General features: G+C 42.7%; 1 protein-coding gene across 5 annotated transcripts in view; it reads left to right on the top strand.

The window, feature by feature from the left end:
- Positions 1 to 22467, top strand: part of TBCD (tubulin folding cofactor D) — a 131874-nt gene that overhangs the window by 59931 nt on the left and 49476 nt on the right. For all 5 annotated transcript variants that reach the window (XM_035104647.2, XM_035104648.2, XM_060271811.1 and 2 more), the window contains 3 exons: positions 1177 to 1333; positions 8813 to 8870; positions 18543 to 18572. In XM_035104647.2, the coding sequence (XP_034960538.2) occupies positions 1177 to 1333; positions 8813 to 8870; positions 18543 to 18572 (245 nt within the window). The remainder of the gene's footprint in view (positions 1 to 1176; positions 1334 to 8812; positions 8871 to 18542; positions 18573 to 22467) is intronic.

Raw genomic sequence — 22467 nt, 5'->3', positions numbered from 1 at the left:
GTAAAGCCCCTCTTGCGCAATAAAACTAGACAGATGATAGGCTAGAAAGAAAGGTTCTTCAGTCACACTTTAATCTTAAATGTTATTATAGCATTAGAATGTTATCTGTTTTGAGATAACTGTAAATTTTGTTTGAATCATTTAATTAGTAAAAACATAGCATGCAGCCCAATCTACTGCATGTTAACAGACAAGGAAGGGCCACTGAGTTCAGTGGGGCTCACTCCCAAGGACTTCTGAGTAATCATGCTTAGGTTTGCAATGCAAAAGGCTCTTAACTCTTGTATGGACAGCTGTGGGAATCAGAAATACCAAGCTCAGTTGAATGCCATTAACTTCATTTTAGTAGCATTTACATGAATTTGGCAGGTTTCAATATATGGTGGATAGAATATATTGTGTGTCTATTCTGAAATGAGGCCCCATAAATGTAAACAAAACACAAGAAAAAGCATCCAGATATCACAATAAACAATGGTTTATCGTGATGTCTGAATGCAGCCACTGAGTCAATTCTTGGGTAATCTAGACTTCTGAGATTAGGTTTTCTGATTGTTTTAATGATTTTTCTTGTTTTGGCCTTCATTGAAATACTACCTTTGTAAAGAATAGAAACTCGAAGCATATTGTCCCCTGAAGGTGTAGTTGTTTTCCATCCAGGTCTGAGCTGCCTTGTAGAAAGCCCATGTACTGCTAGCTGAGCTTCCCTGCTATTCTACATCAGTACTCATGCAGACCTTTTAAATATAGGAAAAATAGGCTCAGGAAAGCTCCCCTATCCCTTGCAGCAACGCTTGGCATTTCTCAATTAGAAAACAAAAACAACGCAATTTTATTTCAATGATTTTGTGCATTTCATCACTTCCAGTACCTGAATGAGCGTTTTCCACTTTTTGAGGTGTTTGTTGCTGCAGTTTTTGTTTAAGTTTCTCTCTAATAGCAAGGCAGTTCTTCACACCTTCTTCCTCCATTTTGTTTGTACTGTCCCTCCCCACTGATGCAGGATGAGGCTACAGGGAACAAAAGCATCTCAGATAGAGCTTGTTCCTTTGCTACAGAACTGTCACCACCTGCACAAATCCTTCACCAACTGTCCTTATTCCTCTTCTAATACAAGTATTTCATTGAATGACTTCCATGCAGTTTATTTTTTCTTATTTCAAAAATTCTCCACAGTTGTTCCTGTGATTTTAAGAGGACTGAGCTACGATGAGAAGCGAGGAGCTTGCAGTGTCGGCTCTAATGTTCGGGATTCTGCTTGTTATGTATGTTGGGCTTTTGCTCGTGCCTATGACCCCTTAGAACTGAGACCATTTGTCAATCAGATTTCAAGGTAAGTTACTACAGTACAGTGAAATGCTTGGTTTATGTGTTTCATATAGATGGGGGGTGGGGCAGATTTCAGAAAATGAACTATGGAATAAATTTGCATTTCAGTGGTGCTTACAAGTCAATACAGTATAAACAAAAACAGTCCCCTACCACTTTCAAAATAATTTGGTAAAGCTGGAACCTGTTATTGTTACATGTCTGTCTCAGAAATAATTTTATTCTACCATTGAATGAATTTATCTAGTCTGCTCTACTTGTTGTTGTTGTTTTAAGTTGTCTTTTGGGTTTATGCGTATGGTGTTTTAACTTGGTATTGTATTATATTTGGGGGGCAGTTGTTTTATTTTTCCTTACCTTTGTATACTGCTCTGGTATCTTTGTAGATGAAAAGTTACCTAGGAAGCATTTGTAATAAATAAATGATATTCTTCTGGGGGCAAATTTTAAAAGTTTTTGCTCATGCACGTCAACTATGTGAGAAACATCGTTTTTTGCTTATTTTGAATGCTTAAAGAAAAATTCACCCCAAGCAATCTTAGCTGAATAAATGTCACAAGATCTCCAATCAATGGAACATGTGTTTACACAGTTGTTATGTAATCAATTTTTTAGCCTGAGTCTAAAGATATTGGTGGCAACTTGGTGTTTAGCTACAAATCTTCCATCTTGGCAGTGCACTAGTTGAAAATACTTCAACATCCTATTTCTGAGAAATACATTTCTTCTAATGAGGCCCTAAAGCTGTGTGTTTATCTGTCTTTTCCTCTTGGAATAATGTAGTGTGGGAGCAATGAAGCTCTATGCTGAGAATCAGGAACTTTCACAGGATGACACACAGTTTCACCTGTATTAGCACACCTTGGTTTACGGCCAGTAACAGTAATCTTATGCCTTTGCTTTCTTGTCTCTTCAGTTCTAACTTTAGGTGTGTCACTCTTTCTGACTGAGAAGAGTCATATATTTAGCCAGAAACAAATTCTGCTACCTTTCAAAATTGAATAATTCGGTATCTTGAAATAGGCTGAACTTCATCGTTGTATAGTTTGCATGTAACTCTCTCAGAAAGTAAACTTAAGGGATATAGGCATGGAGATGGGCTTACGGTAATTTATGCAGTTATTGATCTCTTGTGTCCCTTCAAGATTTTGCAACATATTAATCTTGCAAACGTCCTCATGCTATCTTGCCTTAGCTATTAATTGGAAGAAATATCGCAGTGCACATCAAGTCATAGAATAGTACACCTGCAATTTTTAATTTGCTGCTCATGTACAGTATGCAATATTTGATGGAAATAATGCTTTCATGGTTACAAGATGTGATCTTCTTGGACTTCGCATTCTGTGGCAGCAGTTCTGTCACAGTAAGCCGCTGTTGCTTCATTTCTCCCCTAGGGTGAGCAGCAGCAACAAACCACAATCCCTGGTTTAGCATACACTGGAACCAGGGATTTGAAGCCAAGGTTTGTTGGAGCAAAACGAATAATGAATCCTCAGTCTGGGCATATCCCTAAGCCAGGATCATGTACTGTTGCTCCTACTTGCACTCGGGCAAGAACAAAGTGTTTCTGATCTCTGTACTTGTGGTAAACCATAAACTTTAGTTTACTGTGACATGTGAACTTTCCACATGTCTTGCATTTCCTTGTCTGTTTGTTAATGTGTACACAAATGCAGGTAGGTTGTCTGTTAAATCCAGAATCATCATTCTGGTATAGTTTGAAAAAGAGAGGTCTATTTTCACAGCCTTGACTCTGACCTCTGGAGCCTAGGACTGAGATTTTCTAACCTGTGGGACTAGTGGGAAGGTCATCTTAAACCTCTTTCTAGATTTTGTTTTGTATTTTTGCCATGTTAATTTTGTTTAAGAGAGGAGTCCAAGCTGAGTGCATACATTTAAAAGTGGTTCCTAATGAACCAGTCCTATTTCAGTATGGTAGATTATATGTTAATCCACAGTGGAATGGTTAACAACCTTTTTAAACATTTGAAGGGTTTCGGAATTTGTGCAAATAATCAGATGATTACATTTACAGTATTAGCATAGAGAGACCATATTTCTTTTCTTTTTTCCCAGACCACATTCAGATTACAGTGCAATTAATACACTGTGCTTTACTGTGAATGATCAGTCTGCTGGTGCATGCTGCAGAATTGCTCCCACTTTGTTCCTTCCCAGGCGCAAGCAGAAGCATCAAACCACAAGCTATGGTTTAAACTACCTGGAGTAGCAGTTTGTTTCTTTTTAAACAAGCCATGATTGGGAAGCCAGGTGCAAACCTTGGCATCCACTTGTGGCTTGTTTGCAGAAAAATAAATCGCAAACATAAGTTTGGACGACCCAGCAACCTAGTTTACGGCTTGTTTCCTGGCAGAGCAGTAATGAGGAAGAAGTGAAGTACCTGTGATTTCAGTAGTGTGCACCAGTTTGCTATTCATTCTCATTCCACCAACATTTATTTTTACTGGTCTAATATGATGTGCAAACCAGGGCACTGTCTCTGATGCTGTGATTCTTGCTTCGCAGCAGGTTGGACTCAGGGCCCCTTCCAGCTCTACAGTTCTATGATTCTATGATCTCAGGTTAAGCACCTGTGACAGTGTTGAGCTTCCCATTTAGAGGGCCCAGAGTGTCTGGTTTAGTCTGTTTCAGAAAATTAAAAACAAAGAAATCAAGGAAAATCTAAAAGTAAACTCCAGCCCTGTTCTTTCTCAGGCTGGGTTATAGAATGCTTTGAAAACAGCATTGAGGGGGATTTCCATTTGGGTTGGTAGTGCCTATAATAATAATTATTATCTGTAAAATGAGAAACTTTACTCACTGAAGGTCAAACAGTACTAGAACATACATAATGTTTTAAAAGGGAATTGTAGACATGTAAAATTCAGAAATGCTGCTTTCCCCAGTCTGGTGCCTTCCAGTTGTTTTGGTTAATCAATTTAGGCTGTTCCTTATAATCATGCCCTAATTGAAAATCAGCATCTTTTCACTAAGCAGTTGTATACAAAATAGCATTATGTTTTTTGAAATGTTCCTGCGCAGGAAGCTATGTTTGTTGTATGCTGGGTTTCTATAAATCTTAAAAGATCCTTAAAAATTATGTTCAGTTGAATCACTAGATAATTATATAGTTGTATTGCTGATGAAAATGAAAAGGAGGTCTACTGTTGTGAAGACATGAATGCTCTTCCTTTACTTATGCTTGAGAACAGCACTAACCCGCAGCTCAGAAGAAATTGATGACACTGTGGGAGTGCAGGCAGTTTAGTCTTCCCTGGAGTACTGCCTGGTGAGAAGAAAAGAAAGGTGTGGCTCTTAGGTAAATGGAGCCACTTGACTCTGGGGCAAGATTAGCCTGCAGAATCAGGAAATATGAATATTGCTCAGAGCTACATCTTGTGCTCTGATGAAATGTTGAGAATAACCTGTACATGAGGAGTATGTTTTGTTGTCTGACAAGTTTATGCTAAAAGTAATATCTGTTACATATTGGGTAACATATTTGCGCACTCAGACTCCATTTTTCACAACTGTGTGTCTGGCTTTTGTTGCAAAAATAGGATTTGTGGCAGTAGTTCAGTGAGGCCTATTAACATTGCGTCTCTTCTTGCCTACTCATAGTTCTGTCATAATGACTTTGGCATTGTTTTTGACCCCCGTGGCTCCTTTGTACACCCAAATTAGCAAACCTTTAAACATCATGACTGTTCTCCAAGAGCAAATGAGGGCAAGTGTGCTTCCACTTGACAAACTGTAATGTGAGTGGTTACCAACAGAGAACCTTCTGTTCAAGAGTTAATATCAGAAATTACTGTGTTAATACTTGCTGTAACTGATTGTGAGTTTGGTGCCCAACAGGATTGCTCTTTTTCAAGGGCTTCGACCAGCATGATACCTTTTAAAAAAAAACCTACCCTTCCAAAACCACTTTCACTATTTAGAGCTCAAAATTAAGACTGGCTGGTTGCCAGCATTGAACCTGAACATTTTATTGCTGCATAGACTGAGAAGCAACATGTGCATCTCCCTGATGCTAATGTACACTTCCAGGATAATATGAATGGTGCTAAATGAATGGTCAGGGGATCAAGCAGGCCAGCTCCCTCTTTCTCCCTGACACTCTTCATCTGTCATCTTTGGCATTTCAGGGCTCAGCTGCCCTTAACCATAAAACTAAACACATTCATCCAGTGCTTTACCAGCTGCACTGCCTCCCGGTGGACTACAGGATCAGGTTTAAGGTGCTGGTTTTGACCTTTAAAGCCCTATGCGGCTTGGGACCCTCGTACCTACGGGACCCCCTCTCCTGGTATGCCCTGCGGAGGACCTTAAGGTCCACAAACAACAATATTCTGGAGATCCCGAGCCATAAGGTGGCTAGATTGGCCTCAACTAGGGCCTGGGCCTTTTCAGTATTGGCCCCAAGTTGGTGGAACGCTCTTTCATAGGAGACCAGGGCCCTGCGGAATTTGTCATCTTTCTGCAGGGCCTGCAAGACAGAGCTGTTCCGCCTGGCCTTTGGGTTGGATTCAGTCTGACCCCTGTGTTTTCCTGCCTCATGGTTTGGATTTATGGACTACTTTAAATGAGGCTGCATTTTAAAGTTTAAATTTTAATATTGTATTTTAATCTGTATTTTAATTACAGCAATTCTTTTCTTTTATGTCTTATTGCAATTTTATTGGTGTTAGCCGCCCTGAGCCCAGTTTTGACTGGGGAGGGTTGGGTATAAATAAAAATTTCTTTATTTCTTTATTATAGAATAATCAAATATACTCCTTTCCATAAATATATATCCTACTGTTCTTCTCAAACCAAGTCCATATAATAGAAACAGCCGTAATTCCTAAAAAGAGGAAATAACCTTCACTGAAACCACAGAAAAGCAGTAAATATAAAACCCAGCTATCCCAAGTGTGTTTTTTGTTGTTTTTGTTTTTGGAAAAGCCATGTGTTTGCCTAAACACCTGTGTCAGAGTCATGTAAGTCTCCTTGGGCTGGGCATTTCTTAAGACTCACGCTACCACAGAGAAGGTTCTGCAACTTGTGGACACCCACACAGCACATAAGTTCTTCTCAGCAGGGAAGATAGAAATGTTTCTCACTTCCTTCTCTTTGTGCAGCAGGGCAGTGCCTGGCTTGGAAAATCACACCTAGTCCTGCCTCTTCTTTTGTCAGAATAGCAGAGGTGAAGGAAGTAGGGGGACAGGACCGAAACTTTCAGTTGCTTGCCCTGCCCTGCCCTGCCCTGCCCTTTAAACCTGTTGGGGCTTAAATACTGTATACAAAATGGAAACAGTGACACCAACTTTTGTTTAGTGAAATGGTGTGCAACTAAACAGATTGCAATGGAAAGTGGACAGATATTTCCTGGCTTTGAACGTTACTGTGTTCAGTAGCAGTGGCACCTAATTTACAAGCTAGAAGGCTATAGCTAACTTTCATATATAATTTTTATGAAATAATCTGCATCATCATGTACAAGCTCCTTGCCGGCTGAACTTTTGAACTACATTAGATACCCAAGTATTTAGCTTCACAGTATGAACCCAAATGTCCATGACTTTTTGCCCACTGTGTTCCATCCAATAGTCATAGTACTATGAGCTCCAGGATCTTGATTTAGTGAAATTTAAGATGGCTGTCTTAGATTTACTTCCGTATCCATGAAAATTAGATTTGTTGGAAAAAACAATTTTTCAGTAATATGATACTTACACACAAACAGCATTCATTGCCAACCCTCATTGTGGAGGTTTCAGTATACCTTTTTTGTCTCTTGAGTTATACAAAGCAAATATAATGTCATAACAAAAGTTTTAATATGCTTTAGGATACTACATAAGAAGTATCATTGACACTTGAAAGAGTGAGCCATTCTTTGCCATACCTGTTGGAAATCAGATGCAATTAACTCCTGATATGTCAAAACATGTTTTATTCCTTTCTTGTGAAAGAAGTCCCACTTTGGCTGTTCCATTATGTTGGGAAATCCTGGTGGAGTCTCATGTAAACTCCCTTAATGGAAGGGAGGCGATAGCTTAATCAGATGCTGTAAGCATGGGTTCAAGGTGTATTTGCTCATCAGTGCACCACAGTGCCTTCCCTGCGTGACTATGAGCCTTCTGCCTGGTGTTGTGGAGAATCCACCTCCCCTTCTTGCCCCTAATTATAGTACCTGCTTAATGACCAAGTGCCAGTTTTGACTTAATTGACAATACAAAAGATAACATAGTACTTTTGCCACAACAGGCAGAAACCTAGTTCTCTCCCTCAATATTTGAAGAACTGGTAAAAAAGATTTCTTGGCTCTGTTAACCAGCATCTAAAATAGGACCTAATGGGTTGGTGGTGATGGCAAACTACAAATTGTCACTTCTCTGCATCTGGGCCTCCTTTCATGATGCACCAAAGGCAGGCTAGAAACTATTTGGTCTAGTTTACTCAATGGAACACTTGCCTACCTTGCTATAAGCTGCATGTTGTGGGTCCACAGAGGGTTGGGATGTCCTAGCTGCCCTGGTGATGAGCCCTCAGATCAGGTTGCCTCTGGCCATGTCACTTGTGAACATCTCCCTGCCCCACACTGCAGGTACAAAGGGGAGTTTCCGTCCAGCCAGAGGGAGATTAAGTATGCTTGCCAAGGTTATATGTTGTACTGCGTTGTAGAATAGATCCTGCTAATTACATTGTGGCCCATTTCTTCATTGCTGCTGTAGTGTGCCTTAAACTATGTACTGAGATTCGTATATCCAGACAGATCTCAGTCAAATAGTGGTGGTGCCCCCCGAATACGGAAAATACAGAATACAGAAAATATTCTTCCAAGGAACTTTAAGTACCCCTTTTCTACATAAAACTGTAGCCTCTGGGTTTTATACAGCTAAGTAATACTCAAGAGTAGACCTATCAATATTAATGAACCTACGTTAACATTAAGTTAGTCATGTCCATTAACTTCAGTGTATCTACGCTGCATAGGAGTAGCATTGGATACAACACTTAAGTGGTGTACTGTACAGTATGGCTACAAAGGATACAATAATGAAAAATGAACCAGAAGATTTTAAAAAACTTGCTCAAAATGTCTGCTAAATGAAAATGAAAGGTTCAACAGAGAAGGGGACCTGCCTGATCTCAGCTACTCATGATAATGAATGCCTGAGAGTTAAAAAAAAATACAGTGGTACCCCTACTTACGAATTTAATGCGTTCCGAATGCACATTTGTAAGTCGAAAAAATTGTAAGTCAAATCCCATAGGAATGCATTGGGAGAAAAAATTCGTAAGTAGGAGCAACCCTATCTAGAAATTCGTAAGTAGAAAAAATCCTATCTAAACCGCATCCAAGATGGCGGACGGAGCTCCATTCGTAAGTAGAAAGTAGTAAGTAGAGTTATTTGTAAGTAGAGGTACCACTGTACATTGAAATTCTTACGATTGTCAATTATTCTTACATATTCCTTCTTTCTGTCTTCAGTGCCCTGGTTATAACTGCTATATTTGACCGTGATATTAATTGCAGAAGAGCTGCCTCGGTAAGTTGTGAGTTTACAATATGTTCTAAATGTTTCTGATACTTTGAGCCGTGCAGTCTACTGGTAGGAAGCTTTTCCTAACATGCAATATCAGTTTGTTAAAGGTTTTATATACGGTAATTACTTTCCAATAGGAAAGAAATCCCCCCCTTTAAAAAAAAATCTGTCTGTCAGGTTGTAGCTTAACTCAGGTTCTGAGTGTATAAATCTTAAGATGATTGCTAGTTTAAATATTTTAGTATATCTGGATTATATGGACTTTTATGTTTCCAGGATTGAAATAAGCTGCCCACATTTGGCCTGTGCAGGCGTTCTGCATTTTAAAGCTGTTTTTCTATCTTTCCTACATGGCTGCCATACGTAACATAAATTTATTTGTATGCTGCCTTTCCACAGTTCAAACCATCCTCAAGGCAGATCACAACATTAGGGGAATACAAAACTACAGCATAACAAAAGTAGTCATGAACAATAAATACAATCTTCAGAAATACACAACCAAACTGAACAATCTCCACATAAATCTCAACAAGATCGAAAATAGCTTGAGGACCAGAGACCTTAATTGAATAAATCAGACTTCAGCATTCTAATCGTACATATTCTTCCAAGATGGCTTATGCTGCAATCATAGCTGCAGGCTAACACTGCACACAGACTGTCTTTCATGTCCAACCCTACTGGCACTCCTTTTTGCAACAAAGAATTGTATGAGATTGAAAACTTGTAACACTTATAAATATATTCTGTGAGATTGAAAACTCAAACTGTATGTATGTATGTGTATAAATTAATAAAATATGTCATGGTAGTTTTCACTTTCATACAAGTTCTTGTTGCTAAAAGGATTGCCAGTAGTTCCTGCTTATAAAGGCTATGGATATAGCAGTCTCAGCTTTTCCTCTGTAAGATGGAAATAATAGTCTATCTCGCCTGGTTGTTGCAAGACAAACAAAACAGACTGTACACTTTGCACATGTAAAAAGAAATGCTATATAAAGCATTAACATTTCAATTTCCCCCCTCTGTAAATCTCTAAAGCCAAGCACTTTTAAGAGAAGACATTACCAGCCACTTTGTACCAATGAATTCCATAGACTTCCCCCTAAGAAATTGGACCTTTCAATCTCATACAGTTCTTTAAAATACATACAAACATTTCTTAGTTATTTTTAAAACTACATCCCCTTCGCTGTCAGACCATCATTGGGATCCTGCAAGACCATGCATGGACAAAGGACCACTTGCTTTTCCATAGTGCAAGCACTTATTCAGATATTGTTAAACAGCTACTCTACTCAAGGGGAGGAATTCAGTGTAGCACTAAGGAGTTTGTTCCATCACGGCAAGCATTTCAGCTTGTCAGGTAGAATGATCTCCCTGTACACTGTTCTGGGGTTCCCCTCCAAGCTAGTTGGGGTAGGGGAATGAGAGAGGGGCAGAAAGTCCTATTACACTAATGGAAGACCTTCTGTTAGCATTCACTAGTTGGACTCATTAGTTGAATCTGGCCTCTTACCTTCTTGCTGCCACTCCAGCAACTAATATAGAATGGTAAATGGTGATGTAAGAGAGAGGGCTTGCAGAGAGCAGCCCACTCTGCTTACTTCCATCAGATGGGAGAGCAGCAGCAAGTCTGGGAGTTTAAATCAGGAACAGGAAGGGTTAAGACGGGTCCAGGGCTCTGCAGAGTCCTGGTGGCTCAGCTCCAGGCTGGTAGCAGGGAAGCAGGGGAGGAGCTAGCTTCAGCAGGGGCTGGAAAGGAGGTAGACCGGCACCTCAGGAGCCTGGTTTGGGACCACGGAGGACCCATAGAGCAAGGAGGAGGGGCGTTTGGATGCCCAGGCTTAAAAGGGGGGTCAGAGCCCACGAGACGCCATTGTGGGCTTCTGCCCCATGCAGAGCAGACATGATTTGAGACATCTCACCACTGTATATAGCATGCACAATAAAACTATGAAAATCCAGAGGATGTGTGGAGTGCTTACTCGGGAGTAGCCAACACCCCATCTGTGACAGCAAGCCCACAATCTTTTGATGGCTACCCCGAGGGAAGAGGGCTGCAAATGTAGCAGCCGGCATGAAGTTGGCAGCATCTAAAGCAGAAGAGAGAGATGCCAAGGGAGGATTGGCATGCGTGAGGGGTGTAGCAGAGAGCAAGCTGCAGCCAGCACCCTGCAACTATGGAACGGCTCAAGCACCAGGTAGGCACCCGGTCACAGGGGAAGCCAGGCTTAGTGAACCGAGCAGCTCTGAACACAGCCAAGCCGGAGGAGTGGAGGCTGGACAAGCAGAGAGGACACTCGGGATGGGCCAGCACTTTGTAGGGCGACCCTCAGCACAAGCTGGCTCTAAGGCTGAGAGGCATGGTGGCATGGAAGTGCAGGAGGCTGAGAGGCGAGTCCGGGCAGAGGGGACAGACGGAGGGGAAAGGCAGCGGCCACAAGTTCCCATACAGTCCCTGGAAGGCAGCTGCAGCCCAGCACAGACCCCTCCAGCCAGATGTGATGCAGAGGGACAAAGCCCGCGCGCGGGTACTTTCAAACGCTGACGCGGGAAAACAGAGGGAAGAGAAAGGCGGGAGATGCCTTTACAATGCACCCAGCCACTGGGTGGAACACTGCCCCCAGAGGAAGGAATGGCGAGAGCAGGCAGGCACAGACACAAGCCTGGATGCCAGATCAGGAGAGGAGGGGCCAGGCAGAGCACCAACAACTGAGCCCTCCTGTAACACCCCACAGCACGACAAAGAGATGGAAGTAAGTCTGCAGCTGCCAAGAGGCCAGACCCAGGAGACAGTCGGGCTTCTCTGCAGGGGCAGCAGCAATGATTTCCTATCGGTGGACTTTGCTAGGCAGAATCAGATTCCCCTTTTCCCAAGGAAGCTTCCCATGAGCGTCTCGGCCATAGACGGCAGGGAATTGCAGGAGGGTGAGGTCACGCAACAGACCCCCTCTCGGAAGATGACAGTGAACAAGCACGCAGAAGTGCTAGCTTTGGACTTAATGGACAATGACCCTGTGGGCAGCCAGCGCCGGGGAGATCTCACCTTTGGAGATGCAGACGGCAAGGAGCACTGCAGGAAAGAAGGAGAATCCTCAGGATCGCACCACATCAGCTCCCCAGGTGGATGGAACGACGCAGAGGCGGGGATGCAGGAAGAGAAACTGAGCCAACTCACCAAAGAGGACACTTTTACCCAGAACATACGGAGGGACTTGAGGGAGGGAGAGGGGGCAGGGGAAGGGCTTGCAGAGAAAGAGGGGTTACTCTTTAGCAATGATGCCTGGTATATGCCCCAGGACTCCCTCAGAGGGAAGATTCTCAGGCAATATCATGACAACCCCACGGAGAGGCATGCAGTACATGTCTTCACGAGGCTCACACCCAGTAAGGCCAGTCTTGGGCGAAACCCCAGAGCCTTCCCAGAGCAGGGGGAGGGGGAGATTGGGGGACCACCTATTGAGGCATGGGGGGAGAGGAGGGAGACAGTACACCAACAACTGGATGGAGACGTGGCAAGGGGCAATGAGGCTTACAAGGAGGGGGCAGACCATCACAGGGGACTGGAGAAGGTCTTCCACGGAGGGGACAGGGTCTGGCTGTGGTCAGAAGGCCTTCCCATGGGGGGAAGGGGGAAGAAGCTGGCACCCAGAAGGCTGGGGCCCTTCAAGGTTCTGACACAGATCAACCCTGTCACCTTCAGGGGGGAAGTACCTACAGCGAGAAAGGTCCATCCCGTGGATCACAGGTCTTTGCTCTCACACTTCAGGGAAAGCCCAAGGTTCAGAGGACGTGACACACATCCAACACAAGACGCTGACAGGAGGGAGGGGGAGGAAATCACACAAAAGACACTAGACAGAAGGGTGGAGGGAGAAGGCAGCCAAGAGGTTCCAGAAAGAAAGGAAGAGGAGGAGGTCTACAGTGCCACAGCGAGCCCGGGCTCCCCAAGTGGGGAGGGGGGGTTAAAATGTCTGATGGCCAGGCAGGACACTCCTGCTTCCCAAAACGCGGAGGCACCTATGCACACCATGCAAGGGGAGGGCCGCACACTGGAACTGCACGCTCCTTTCTCCCACAGATCCGAATCACCACATGTCAGTAGCACAGGGGACACAGAGGGGGAGGGCAATCCCAGGTGGGGAGCTTGGGAGACGCAGACCCAAGGAGCCCTCCGGGAATCGGAAGCAATTGTCCAGAGGGAGGAGGAGGATGACAACGGAGGGAACTACACGGACCAGCCACCCAGCACCGACTGGGAACAGGATTTTACACACACTACAGCAGAGGAGGAAGACCTGTCAGGCTTCCAGCCCTCTTTACAGACATCAGACCAGGCAACCCAGGCCTCAGAAAGGGGGGGGGAGCCTGGAGGGGGAGTGGATGTAAGAGAGAGGGCTTGCAGAGAGCAGCCCACTCTGCTTACTTCCATCAGATGGGAGAGCAGCAGCAAGTCTGGGAGTTTAAATCAGGAACAGGAAGGGTTAAGACGGGTCCAGGGCTCTGCAGAGTCCTGGTGGCTCAGCTCCAGGCTGGTAGCAGGGAAGCAGGGGAGGAGCTAGCTTCAGCAGGGGCTGGAAAGGAGGTAGACCGGCACCTCAGGAGCCTGGTTTGGGACCACGGAGGACCCATAGAGCAAGGAGGAGGGGCGTTTGGATGCCCAGGCTTAAAAGGGGGGTCAGAGCCCACGAGACGCCATTGTGGGCTTCTGCCCCATGCAGAGCAGACATGATTTGAGACATCTCACCACTGTATATAGCATGCACAATAAAACTATGAAAATCCAGAGGATGTGTGGAGTGCTTACTCGGGAGTAGCCAACACCCCATCTGTGACAGGTGAGGAAGAGGGTCTCAGGTTGGGAGAGTCGGTAGTAGATGAGAGAGGTAGGGAAGAGTTGGTAGAGGGAATTATATTTTGTATATATATGAGTGGAGACTGAATGAGGGCCTTGAGGGTATCTCTCACTCTGTCTCATCCTCACCAACAATAGGTGTAGCTGTACATATGTAATGCTTCTGTGGATGCACACATGAGTGGAAGCGTAGAGGAAATAGAGGCTTTACATCCTTGAACCAACTGTGTGCACATTAATTTGCATGTTTATGTATTTTTACTGCTTTTTTGTATGTATGTATGTCAAAGTGTACATGAATCCTTGGAGTAGGTAGAGATCCATCCCTCTGGCTTCTTTCCTACCTTTGTGAATTTAACACAGATCCTCTTTTGTCGGTGGCACAACAAGTGCAGAGTGGCTGTGTGTTAGACATGCCACTCTGCACTTGTTGTGTCTTTTCTCTGATGATTTCCCCATTTCTATCTCTTTTCTGCTTTCTCTGTGGCAGTTAAAAATTGTGATAGCCATGCTATTTGACTGTAAGACATCCAGCCAAGGCCAACAGACAAATTAAAACTCTGTGTGATTCTTTGTTATTTCGGCTCGGATTCAAAGATCCTGTTTAGGTGGGCATATTCCCAGCAAGCTTTCATTTTTTTTTTTTTTGCCTACCTCACATTGCTCTTGTAGCACATTGTGTTGAAAGCTGCCCTTAGCAGCTTTGGAGGCAGCTTGTTGACAACCATAGGGAGGTTGCTGTAAGGAGAAAAGAAATCAAGTAGCATATGCTAACCTGGATATGGATTTCTGCGCCTAGAAATTACATGCAAGCCCATATATTGCCACATGGGATCTGGTGCTTCAGGCTACAGTGGCTAGAGTTTTCTAAAGAACTTAATTTTTCTGAATGTGTATAAAATAACATAGTGATTCCCATATGCCTCAGGTGTGGGCATGTTGCTAATTTGATATAGCAAGTAGAATTACCCTTCATATTAACAATAGTGAAATCAGGAATCAGTAACTTAAAGGGCTGCTATTTATGTAGATTATTATTATTTAATTGAATGTAGCATTTTCCCATGACATAACAAAAGATTGTAAGCAGAAATAGGTAGCCACTAGCATTTTGGATATCTACCAGCAATTCAAGCTAAGACAGATTTAAAATGACTCAACACCTAAAGGGGGTGGGGAGGGAGATTAACCAATTCCTTCTCTTGCCTTTCCAACGAAGTCATAGTTTCATTCAAATTTTATCTACGTTTTGCAGTGGTTTTATATGTCTTCTGAATTCGTTCCCCCTAATTGTTGTTTTTAGAGTGTAGAACAAATTGATGAGTATAATTTATGTGATTTAAGGCTTGTTAATTTGAAATGATGGGCATGCTGGATTATGAAATTTAAAAATACACTTAACTGTCCCAAGATATGTGCTCAGTTTTCTTTTGAAGTCTGTGGGAATTGTATTCACCTCATGGATATTTAGAAATGAGCTGAGTTGCAATGTTTGCAATACCTTCAATGGTAGGGAGAGAGGTTTACCTGAAGCCAGTTTCGCCTGCTTGATGGAAGTTGTGTGAGTAGTTTATCCTATTTATTTTAAGTAAGGCAAACTTAAAAATAAACTTTCATGAACTAAAAACTTTGTAGGCCCTGTCAAAATCCTCTGTTGAAATGAAAAAGAGAGCATCTCAGTCCTCTCTATATATGCAGACCTTGGCATTCTTGAAGGCTCAAAAGCCAGATCTCCTCCACTTCCTAATTCAATCGAGAGGACAGTATACCACATTACTTTGCTATTGAGAGCCTTAGTTTTTGTGTGACCTTCTAAATAGTACTGAAACAACATCCAGCTAGACCTTGGATTTTCAAGTATGTTGAATAAACACATATTTACACCCCTAAAGGGTGTTAGATATGGCTAATTGAACCATCACTGAAGCACTGTGTATGGGTGGATTAGATGTATGAAATTGGTGTTCATCCTGTTCAGGTTAGCGTTGCAATTTCCCCTGTAATAACAGGTATGCAGTTTGGAGGTACTCCTTGTTCTAGCAGTGATACTTGAGGCCTACATGACCTCAATTACCCAACGTGCTTTGGCTTTCTGCTAATTTTGACTGTTTCTGTAGAGGGATAGCCTTCCGTGGTGATCTGATATGTGGTAATCTCCTGGCTTAATTGCCATAATGGATAATACACGAGGCTGCCCTTAAAGATGTATTGGAAGCTTTAGTTAGTGTAGAACTTGCCTGCTTGAATTTTGGTAAGTATGGTCAGAGTTGTTCATATTGAGAACTACATTGGCTGTCTGCTTGCTTCAGAGCCTAATTTAAGATGCTTTCACACCCTAAATGGCTTGGGACCCAAATATCCCAAAGAACATCTCTTCCCATAAGAGCCTGCTTATTGTATCCTTCTATAGAGGACCTGCTCCAAGTACCCAGTTTAGTAGAGATTCACTATGGTTGTACAAAGGAGAGTGCACACTGACTTTATAACATACCTGCCAAGTATCCCGCTGAAAAATGCAGGATCAGCAGCTGCGCGGCACCAGAAGTTGTGTAGAAGCAACTTCCGGGGCTGCTCTTCTCATGTGTGGGCACCGGAAATTGGGCAGAGCGGCGCCAGAAGTCGCTTCTACGCATGCCCGGCGGCCATCTTGGTGGTGGACGCATGGCGGTGGCCATCTTGGTGATGGCGGCGGCATGCAGCCACCACCAAGATGGCCGCCGGGCATGCATAGAAGCGACTTCCGGCGCCACTCTGCCCGATTTCCGGTGCCCACACATGGGAAGAGCGGCACCCAAAATGGAGACTCCCTGGCAGGTAGGAAATCTGGGGGATTTCCGGGATTTTTCTCCATTCAGGAGAATAGCGGGAAACAGATTAAAATCTGGGAGTTTCCCGCGAAAAACGGGATACTTGGCAGCTAAGCTTTATAATGCCATCATACTTGGGAGTAGGCCCATTGAAATTAATGGACATGGCTAACTTGCTCAGTTAATATTTGAGTAATATTTGTATACAACCCTTTAAATTATACAGTATTTGTGTTTTGTGAATTTTATTCACACCTCCCTGGAATCTTTTCATGAAGGGCAGCTGAGAAATCTTTAGACAGACAGACAGACAAACAGACAAACAAACAAACAAACAAACATGACACTACAAAAATGTTAGCGAACAGCCTAGTTCCAAATATTACTATTCCAGTAAAAAAAAAAGTGAAGATAAAGTATGTTAATTTCAGAGCCAGTGTAGCCTTGGAAACTAAAGAGCTGCACTGCCATTTCAAGACTGCTGCTTTGTTATTTTGTGCAGTTTTTCTCGTTTAAATTTATACCAGTGAGTATACCGTACTTTAGCTACCCATTGTGGTGTGTTTGAGCTTGAACCCACCTAGACAACTAGCCTCTCCTGAATAAACTCCAGGATAGCAGTGTCACCTATATCACCTGTATCACCATATAGGGTAGTAAGGAGAATTTTACCAAAGGTCATCTGTCAGTGCGTAGTGAAGTTCTAGTAGGATGTGAAGTAAGCTTCGTGTCTGTAGTTACTCATGCCTGGAAATTGCCCTGACAAAGGCTACTCTCAATGTCTTACAATTTGCAAAGGTAGGGCGAGTGCTACGGGGACGCGGGTGGCGCTGTGGTCTAAACCACTGAGCCTAGGGCTTGCTGATCTGAAGGTTGGCGGTTCGATTCCCTGCAACAGGGTGAGCTCCTGTTGCTGGGTCCCAGCTCCTGCCAACCTAGCAGTTTGAAAGCACCTCAAAGTGCAAGTACATAAATAGGTACCGCTCCAGCGAGAAGGTAAACGGCGTTTCCGTGCGCTGCTCTTGTTCGCCAGAATTCGCCAGAAGCGGCTTAGTCCTGCTGGCCACATGACCTGGAAGCTGTACGCTGGCTCCCTCAGCCAATAAAGCGAGCTGAGCGCCGCAACCCCAGAGTCGTCCGCGACTGGACCTAACAGTCAGGGGTCCCTTTACCTTTACCTTTAGGGCGAGTGCTAAGGTATAGTAAACAAAAATGTGTGGCAGCTTTGAATTTGTTCAAGGAGAGAACACAGGTTTTTCTTTACTACCAGGTAAAGTACTGGAATCTCAACTTCACTGCGTAATTTAGTCAGGCTGCCTTAATGTAAAAATGCTCCACTACCTATGGTTTACCACTTTACGATTCTTTCTAATATCTATCTCTTGATCGGTAGAGTGTAGTGTTAAAAATCAGAAGTTTTGACACCCCCTCCTCTCTCTCTCTCTCTCTCTATATATATATGTATGTGTGTGTATGAATAACAAATACTGGTAGTTTAGTACTGTATATGAAAGTGAAGTCTGTAAAGGAAGAACATTCCAACTAAGCTGCTGACAACAGTCTCCTCATGTAGCTTCTGAGAGCAGGGGGAGGCGCAGTAGCTTTGAAATCTGAAAATGCACATTAACCACACACAGGCCTTCCGGAAGCGTGTTGGAAAACCACCCTCTCTTGGTACTTAAGTTCTTAGGGCATTGCCTTTTCATTTTTGTTGGGAAGCCCTGTGTCAGCAATAAAGGCCACTGTTGTGGGTGCGCCTATTTTTAATAAATGCATATTCTTAAACAGTTGGCAGGCAACCTGCAGATTTAAAAGTGCACTAGCACATAAAGTAGCAGTGACAACAACTCCTTGAGGGCATATTCATCCAACAAAGCTGACTTTACTTTTTTAAATAAAGCCCATGGGTCGTTTATACTGCTGCATGTTTATTTTGAATTCATAAACTAGTATTTATCTGCAAGCAAACCTGACTCATTTTTGTATGCTTGTTCTTTCTGTTCTTAGGCTGCCTTCCAGGAGAATGTTGGTAGACAGGTATGGTAACTTCTTTTTTTTAACCCTCTTCATTTAATTTCTTGTAAATCTACTGTAGCGTAAAATTAAGTGTAGACATTTTGTCACTTGTGGAACTGAAGGGAGAGTTTGGTGAATTTGGACAAATGACTTCAAAATGATCTTGCTAATGCTTCATGTGTACCTATTAAAAAACATAATTACGATAGTTGAGGATATTCTGAGGGAGAGCCTCTAGCTTTTTAAAAGATGGCATACCAAAATACTGAAAATCAGCACAGTGCTAAAGCTGTTAGGGAAGTACAGTGGAACCTCGGTTTATGAACACCTCGGTTTACGAATTTTCGGTTTACGAACGCCGCAGACCCATCTGGAACGGATTAATTCACTTTCCATTACTTTCAGTGGGAAAGTTCGCTTCAGTTTATGAACGCTTCAGTTTATGAACAGACTTCCAGAACCAATTACACCCATGCTTCGGGTTATGTACGCTTCAGGTTGAGTACTCCGCGGACCTGTCTGGAACGGATTAATCCACTTTCCATTACTTTCAATGGGAAAGTTTGCTTCACTTTATGAACGCTTCAGTTTATGAACAGACTTCCGGAACCAATTGTGTTCATAAACCGAGGTACCACTGAATTTCTGTGTGTTGAGCAATAGGAACAGCTTCTGCCCCTGTTTCCCTACTTAACCTGATGCAGCAGTGGTAGTTGGGTAGCTTTATAAATGCAATGGAGAATGAGGGTTGAGCACAACTTCGTTGTAAAGGAAAAGTACTTCTAATTCCCAACGGTGCCCACTTCCCTGATTTTTATACAGTTTTGCACATTTCTAGACCAGAATGTAAATAATTTATAGTCAAATTAATTTCACTTCTAAGGGAACCTCAGTGAGAAAGGGGGACAAAACCACGTTGCTTAAAGAAAGACAAATTTTTAAAAAATAAGACAAAATTGCTAAAATTGTTTGCCATTGGTATGTAGAAGGTTCTAGCTTTGCACTGTTTCTTTTCTGAAAGTCCATCAGTAGTGAATATGTATACATTAGTAAGTGGAAACAGATAAGCCTTTTTGCAGATCAAAGCATTTTAGAAACAGGTTTGAAAGCTTGTTTGAGCATGGGGACAAAATGTTATTTGGCAACAGGCTCACTAGGAGCACTGTTTTTTTTGTGGTACTATTTCTTAAGGGATACACGATGCTGATGGATCCATCCTGTATTGTGCTTCTATTTCAAAAGTTGAGAGGACTTAAACACTGTTCCTGGTAGGTGTTTACACCAACTGTATACACTATATTCCTATTCTAGTCTTGGAAGTAATTTTCAGGTATTCAGCAATTTTCAAGTATTGTCTGACATCCTCCAGAAATGTGCACAACCTGTTAGACCAGAGAGGCAGAGACCATGGCAAGAGAGAGAAAATTAATTTGTGTTCTGTGGTCCTACAATACCACCCTGTCTCTGGAATATATTGACTCCCTATGGATCAGGTGACCATGTTAACTATATCCTGGTGGGTTTTGGCACCCACATTTCCCAGGCTGTAAGAATCATAGAATTACAATATAGAGCTGGAAGGGACCCCAAGGGTCATCTAGTCCCGCTGCAGGGTTCTCCAACCTCTGCTTAGAAACTTCCAAGGATGGAGAATCTACCACCTTCCAAGGGTGTCTATTCCACTGTCAGACAGCTCTTACTGTCAGAAAGTGCTTCCTGATGTTTAGCTGGAATGTCCTTTCTTGTAACTTGAAGCCATTGGTTCAACTCCTACCCTCCAGAGCAGGAAGAAAACAAACTTCCTCCATCCTGCATGTGGCAGCCTTTTAAAGATTTGAAGATGGCTTGGTTCATCATATCCAGTACTGCTGGTTATCTGTTTTAGCATTTGTGAATTTAGTGGATAGCTAATCATAAAGCTTTGAGAGGAAACATTGATCATTATCTTATTCTACATGGTCTGTGAGATGCCCTTGTTCTTAGCCCGAAAACTCTATGCTGTTATACTTTTGGTTTTTTAAAAAGAGCTCTATACCGTATTTTTCGCTCCACAAGACACGTTTTTTCCCTCCCAAAAAAGGAAGGGGAAAAGTTTGTGCGTCCTATGGAGGGAATGCGAGAGCCCGAGCCCTGCTCAAAGGCCAGAGCCGTGCCTAGGGCAATTCAAGAAAGCAAAATATTTTTTTCCTTGTTTTCCTCCTCTAAAAAACTAGGTGCGTCCTATGGTCAGGTGTGTCCTATGGGGTGAAAAAAATACGGTGCTATTCTTTTCGGGGTTTGGTTATCAACACTGCACAGTATTCCATGTATCGTTGCACCATAGATTATAATGCTGAGAGTTTTCTTTTCTGTTCCTTTGTTGAAGGAATTCACATTTTTCACAGCTGTCACACACTGGGGCAATGTTCTTGTTGAGTTATCTACCACAATCCCCAACATGCCTTTATTGGTCAGTTCTCCACAGTTCAGAGTCCATAAGACATGTGCGATTTTCTTTTCTATTTCTGTTTAGTCATAATGTGATTTAGTATTTCTTCATGCTTGGAGTGGCCAGACCTTGCTGCCTTAAGAGTTTTGCCAGCGTTTTCATTTAGTATCAACTTTTGACTTCCACTGCATCTGAAACTTAAAACACTCCCTTGAATGTGTCTGCACCCTGGGGTGGCTTTTACCACACCCTTCATTGACTGCTTCTTACTGAGGTGGTAAAACAGCCTGGTGAACATGCCAGGGCTGGTTATGATGCTACATTGTGAGAAATGGTGCAGTCTGGCTAAGTTCTTCATTTTTTTACCAATATAGCCTTTTGATTATTTTTCTTTTCCATCAGAGTGACATTCATATATTCTTTTTTGTTTGGGTACACTTCAATGTGTGCAGTCCGCTCCAATTAGCCTTTGGCAAATATATGCAGCAGTTTACGCTGATAGCGCTGCTGGTAGAATCTTGTACCTCACTTCTCATTTTACTCAAATGCTGATACTTAGCGTTTATATAGTAGTTTAGATTTTCCTGGAATCTCTAATTATAAATTATTATGAACGAATAATACCTCATCCCTACAAAACATAGCTAATAACTGGGAGGAGAATGCAGCTTTTCAAATGGGAGTTTTGATATAGACCAGGCCGGTGAAATTAGGCCCATCCCTTTGGTTAATATGGTAGTTTGTGGGAGGTGATGCCCACCTGACATCATTTGCTGGCAGCTGGGCATGACCTGCCAGAAACTACCTGACATCATTTGATGTCAGATGCGGGACAGGCAAAGCCCATGGCTCCTTAGTGCTTTTCAAATTCTTCTTTTGCAGCAAGGTTTATATTTAGCACTGAATGCAAATCCCACTGCTTTCTGATGATCTTGGATCTTGTCATCTGTCAAACGTGGCTTGCAGAGGAATGACTACTTTTTTTATCTGACCTGCTGGATCTCACTTCTGATATCGACTTCAGTGTCCCAAAAAGAACTGTGACAAAGGTGTAGAATGTTCAAATTGCTCTGTGTGTTGTCACTCAAGAGATTATAGTAATGACAAAAGTACTCACCTTTTAGAACTGGATTGAGTAAACACCCTGCTCTGACTTCATCCTCTTTCAAGTTGCCAATTTTCTTGGGTCTCAAACTTGCAGCTTTAACTTAGCTGGTCTTACTGAAATTTTTTGGTGGCACATGTGCCATGTCCCAATGCTAATACTGTAATTTAACTTTGGTGGTTACAAATTAACAAAGTGATGCTGCATCAAAACAAAACACTTGATTATCCATAGTTCCTTTTGTTCCTTTTTCTGAATGTGCTTTATCAATTGAGAAAAGCTTCCCTCTCTCTTTTGAGATGTTTCTCTTTTGTGGACATGTTACAAAATAACTATTGCATACCTACCTGTGCTGATGCCATGTATTGTATTGTAGCTATGAT

The sequence above is a fragment of the Zootoca vivipara genome, chromosome 2 (genome assembly GCF_963506605.1).
Source record: "Zootoca vivipara chromosome 2, rZooViv1.1, whole genome shotgun sequence".
Taxonomy (NCBI): domain Eukaryota; kingdom Metazoa; phylum Chordata; class Lepidosauria; order Squamata; family Lacertidae; genus Zootoca; species Zootoca vivipara.
The sequence above is the reverse complement of the archived record's forward strand: the minus strand, read 5'-3'. Positions and strand labels throughout refer to the sequence as shown.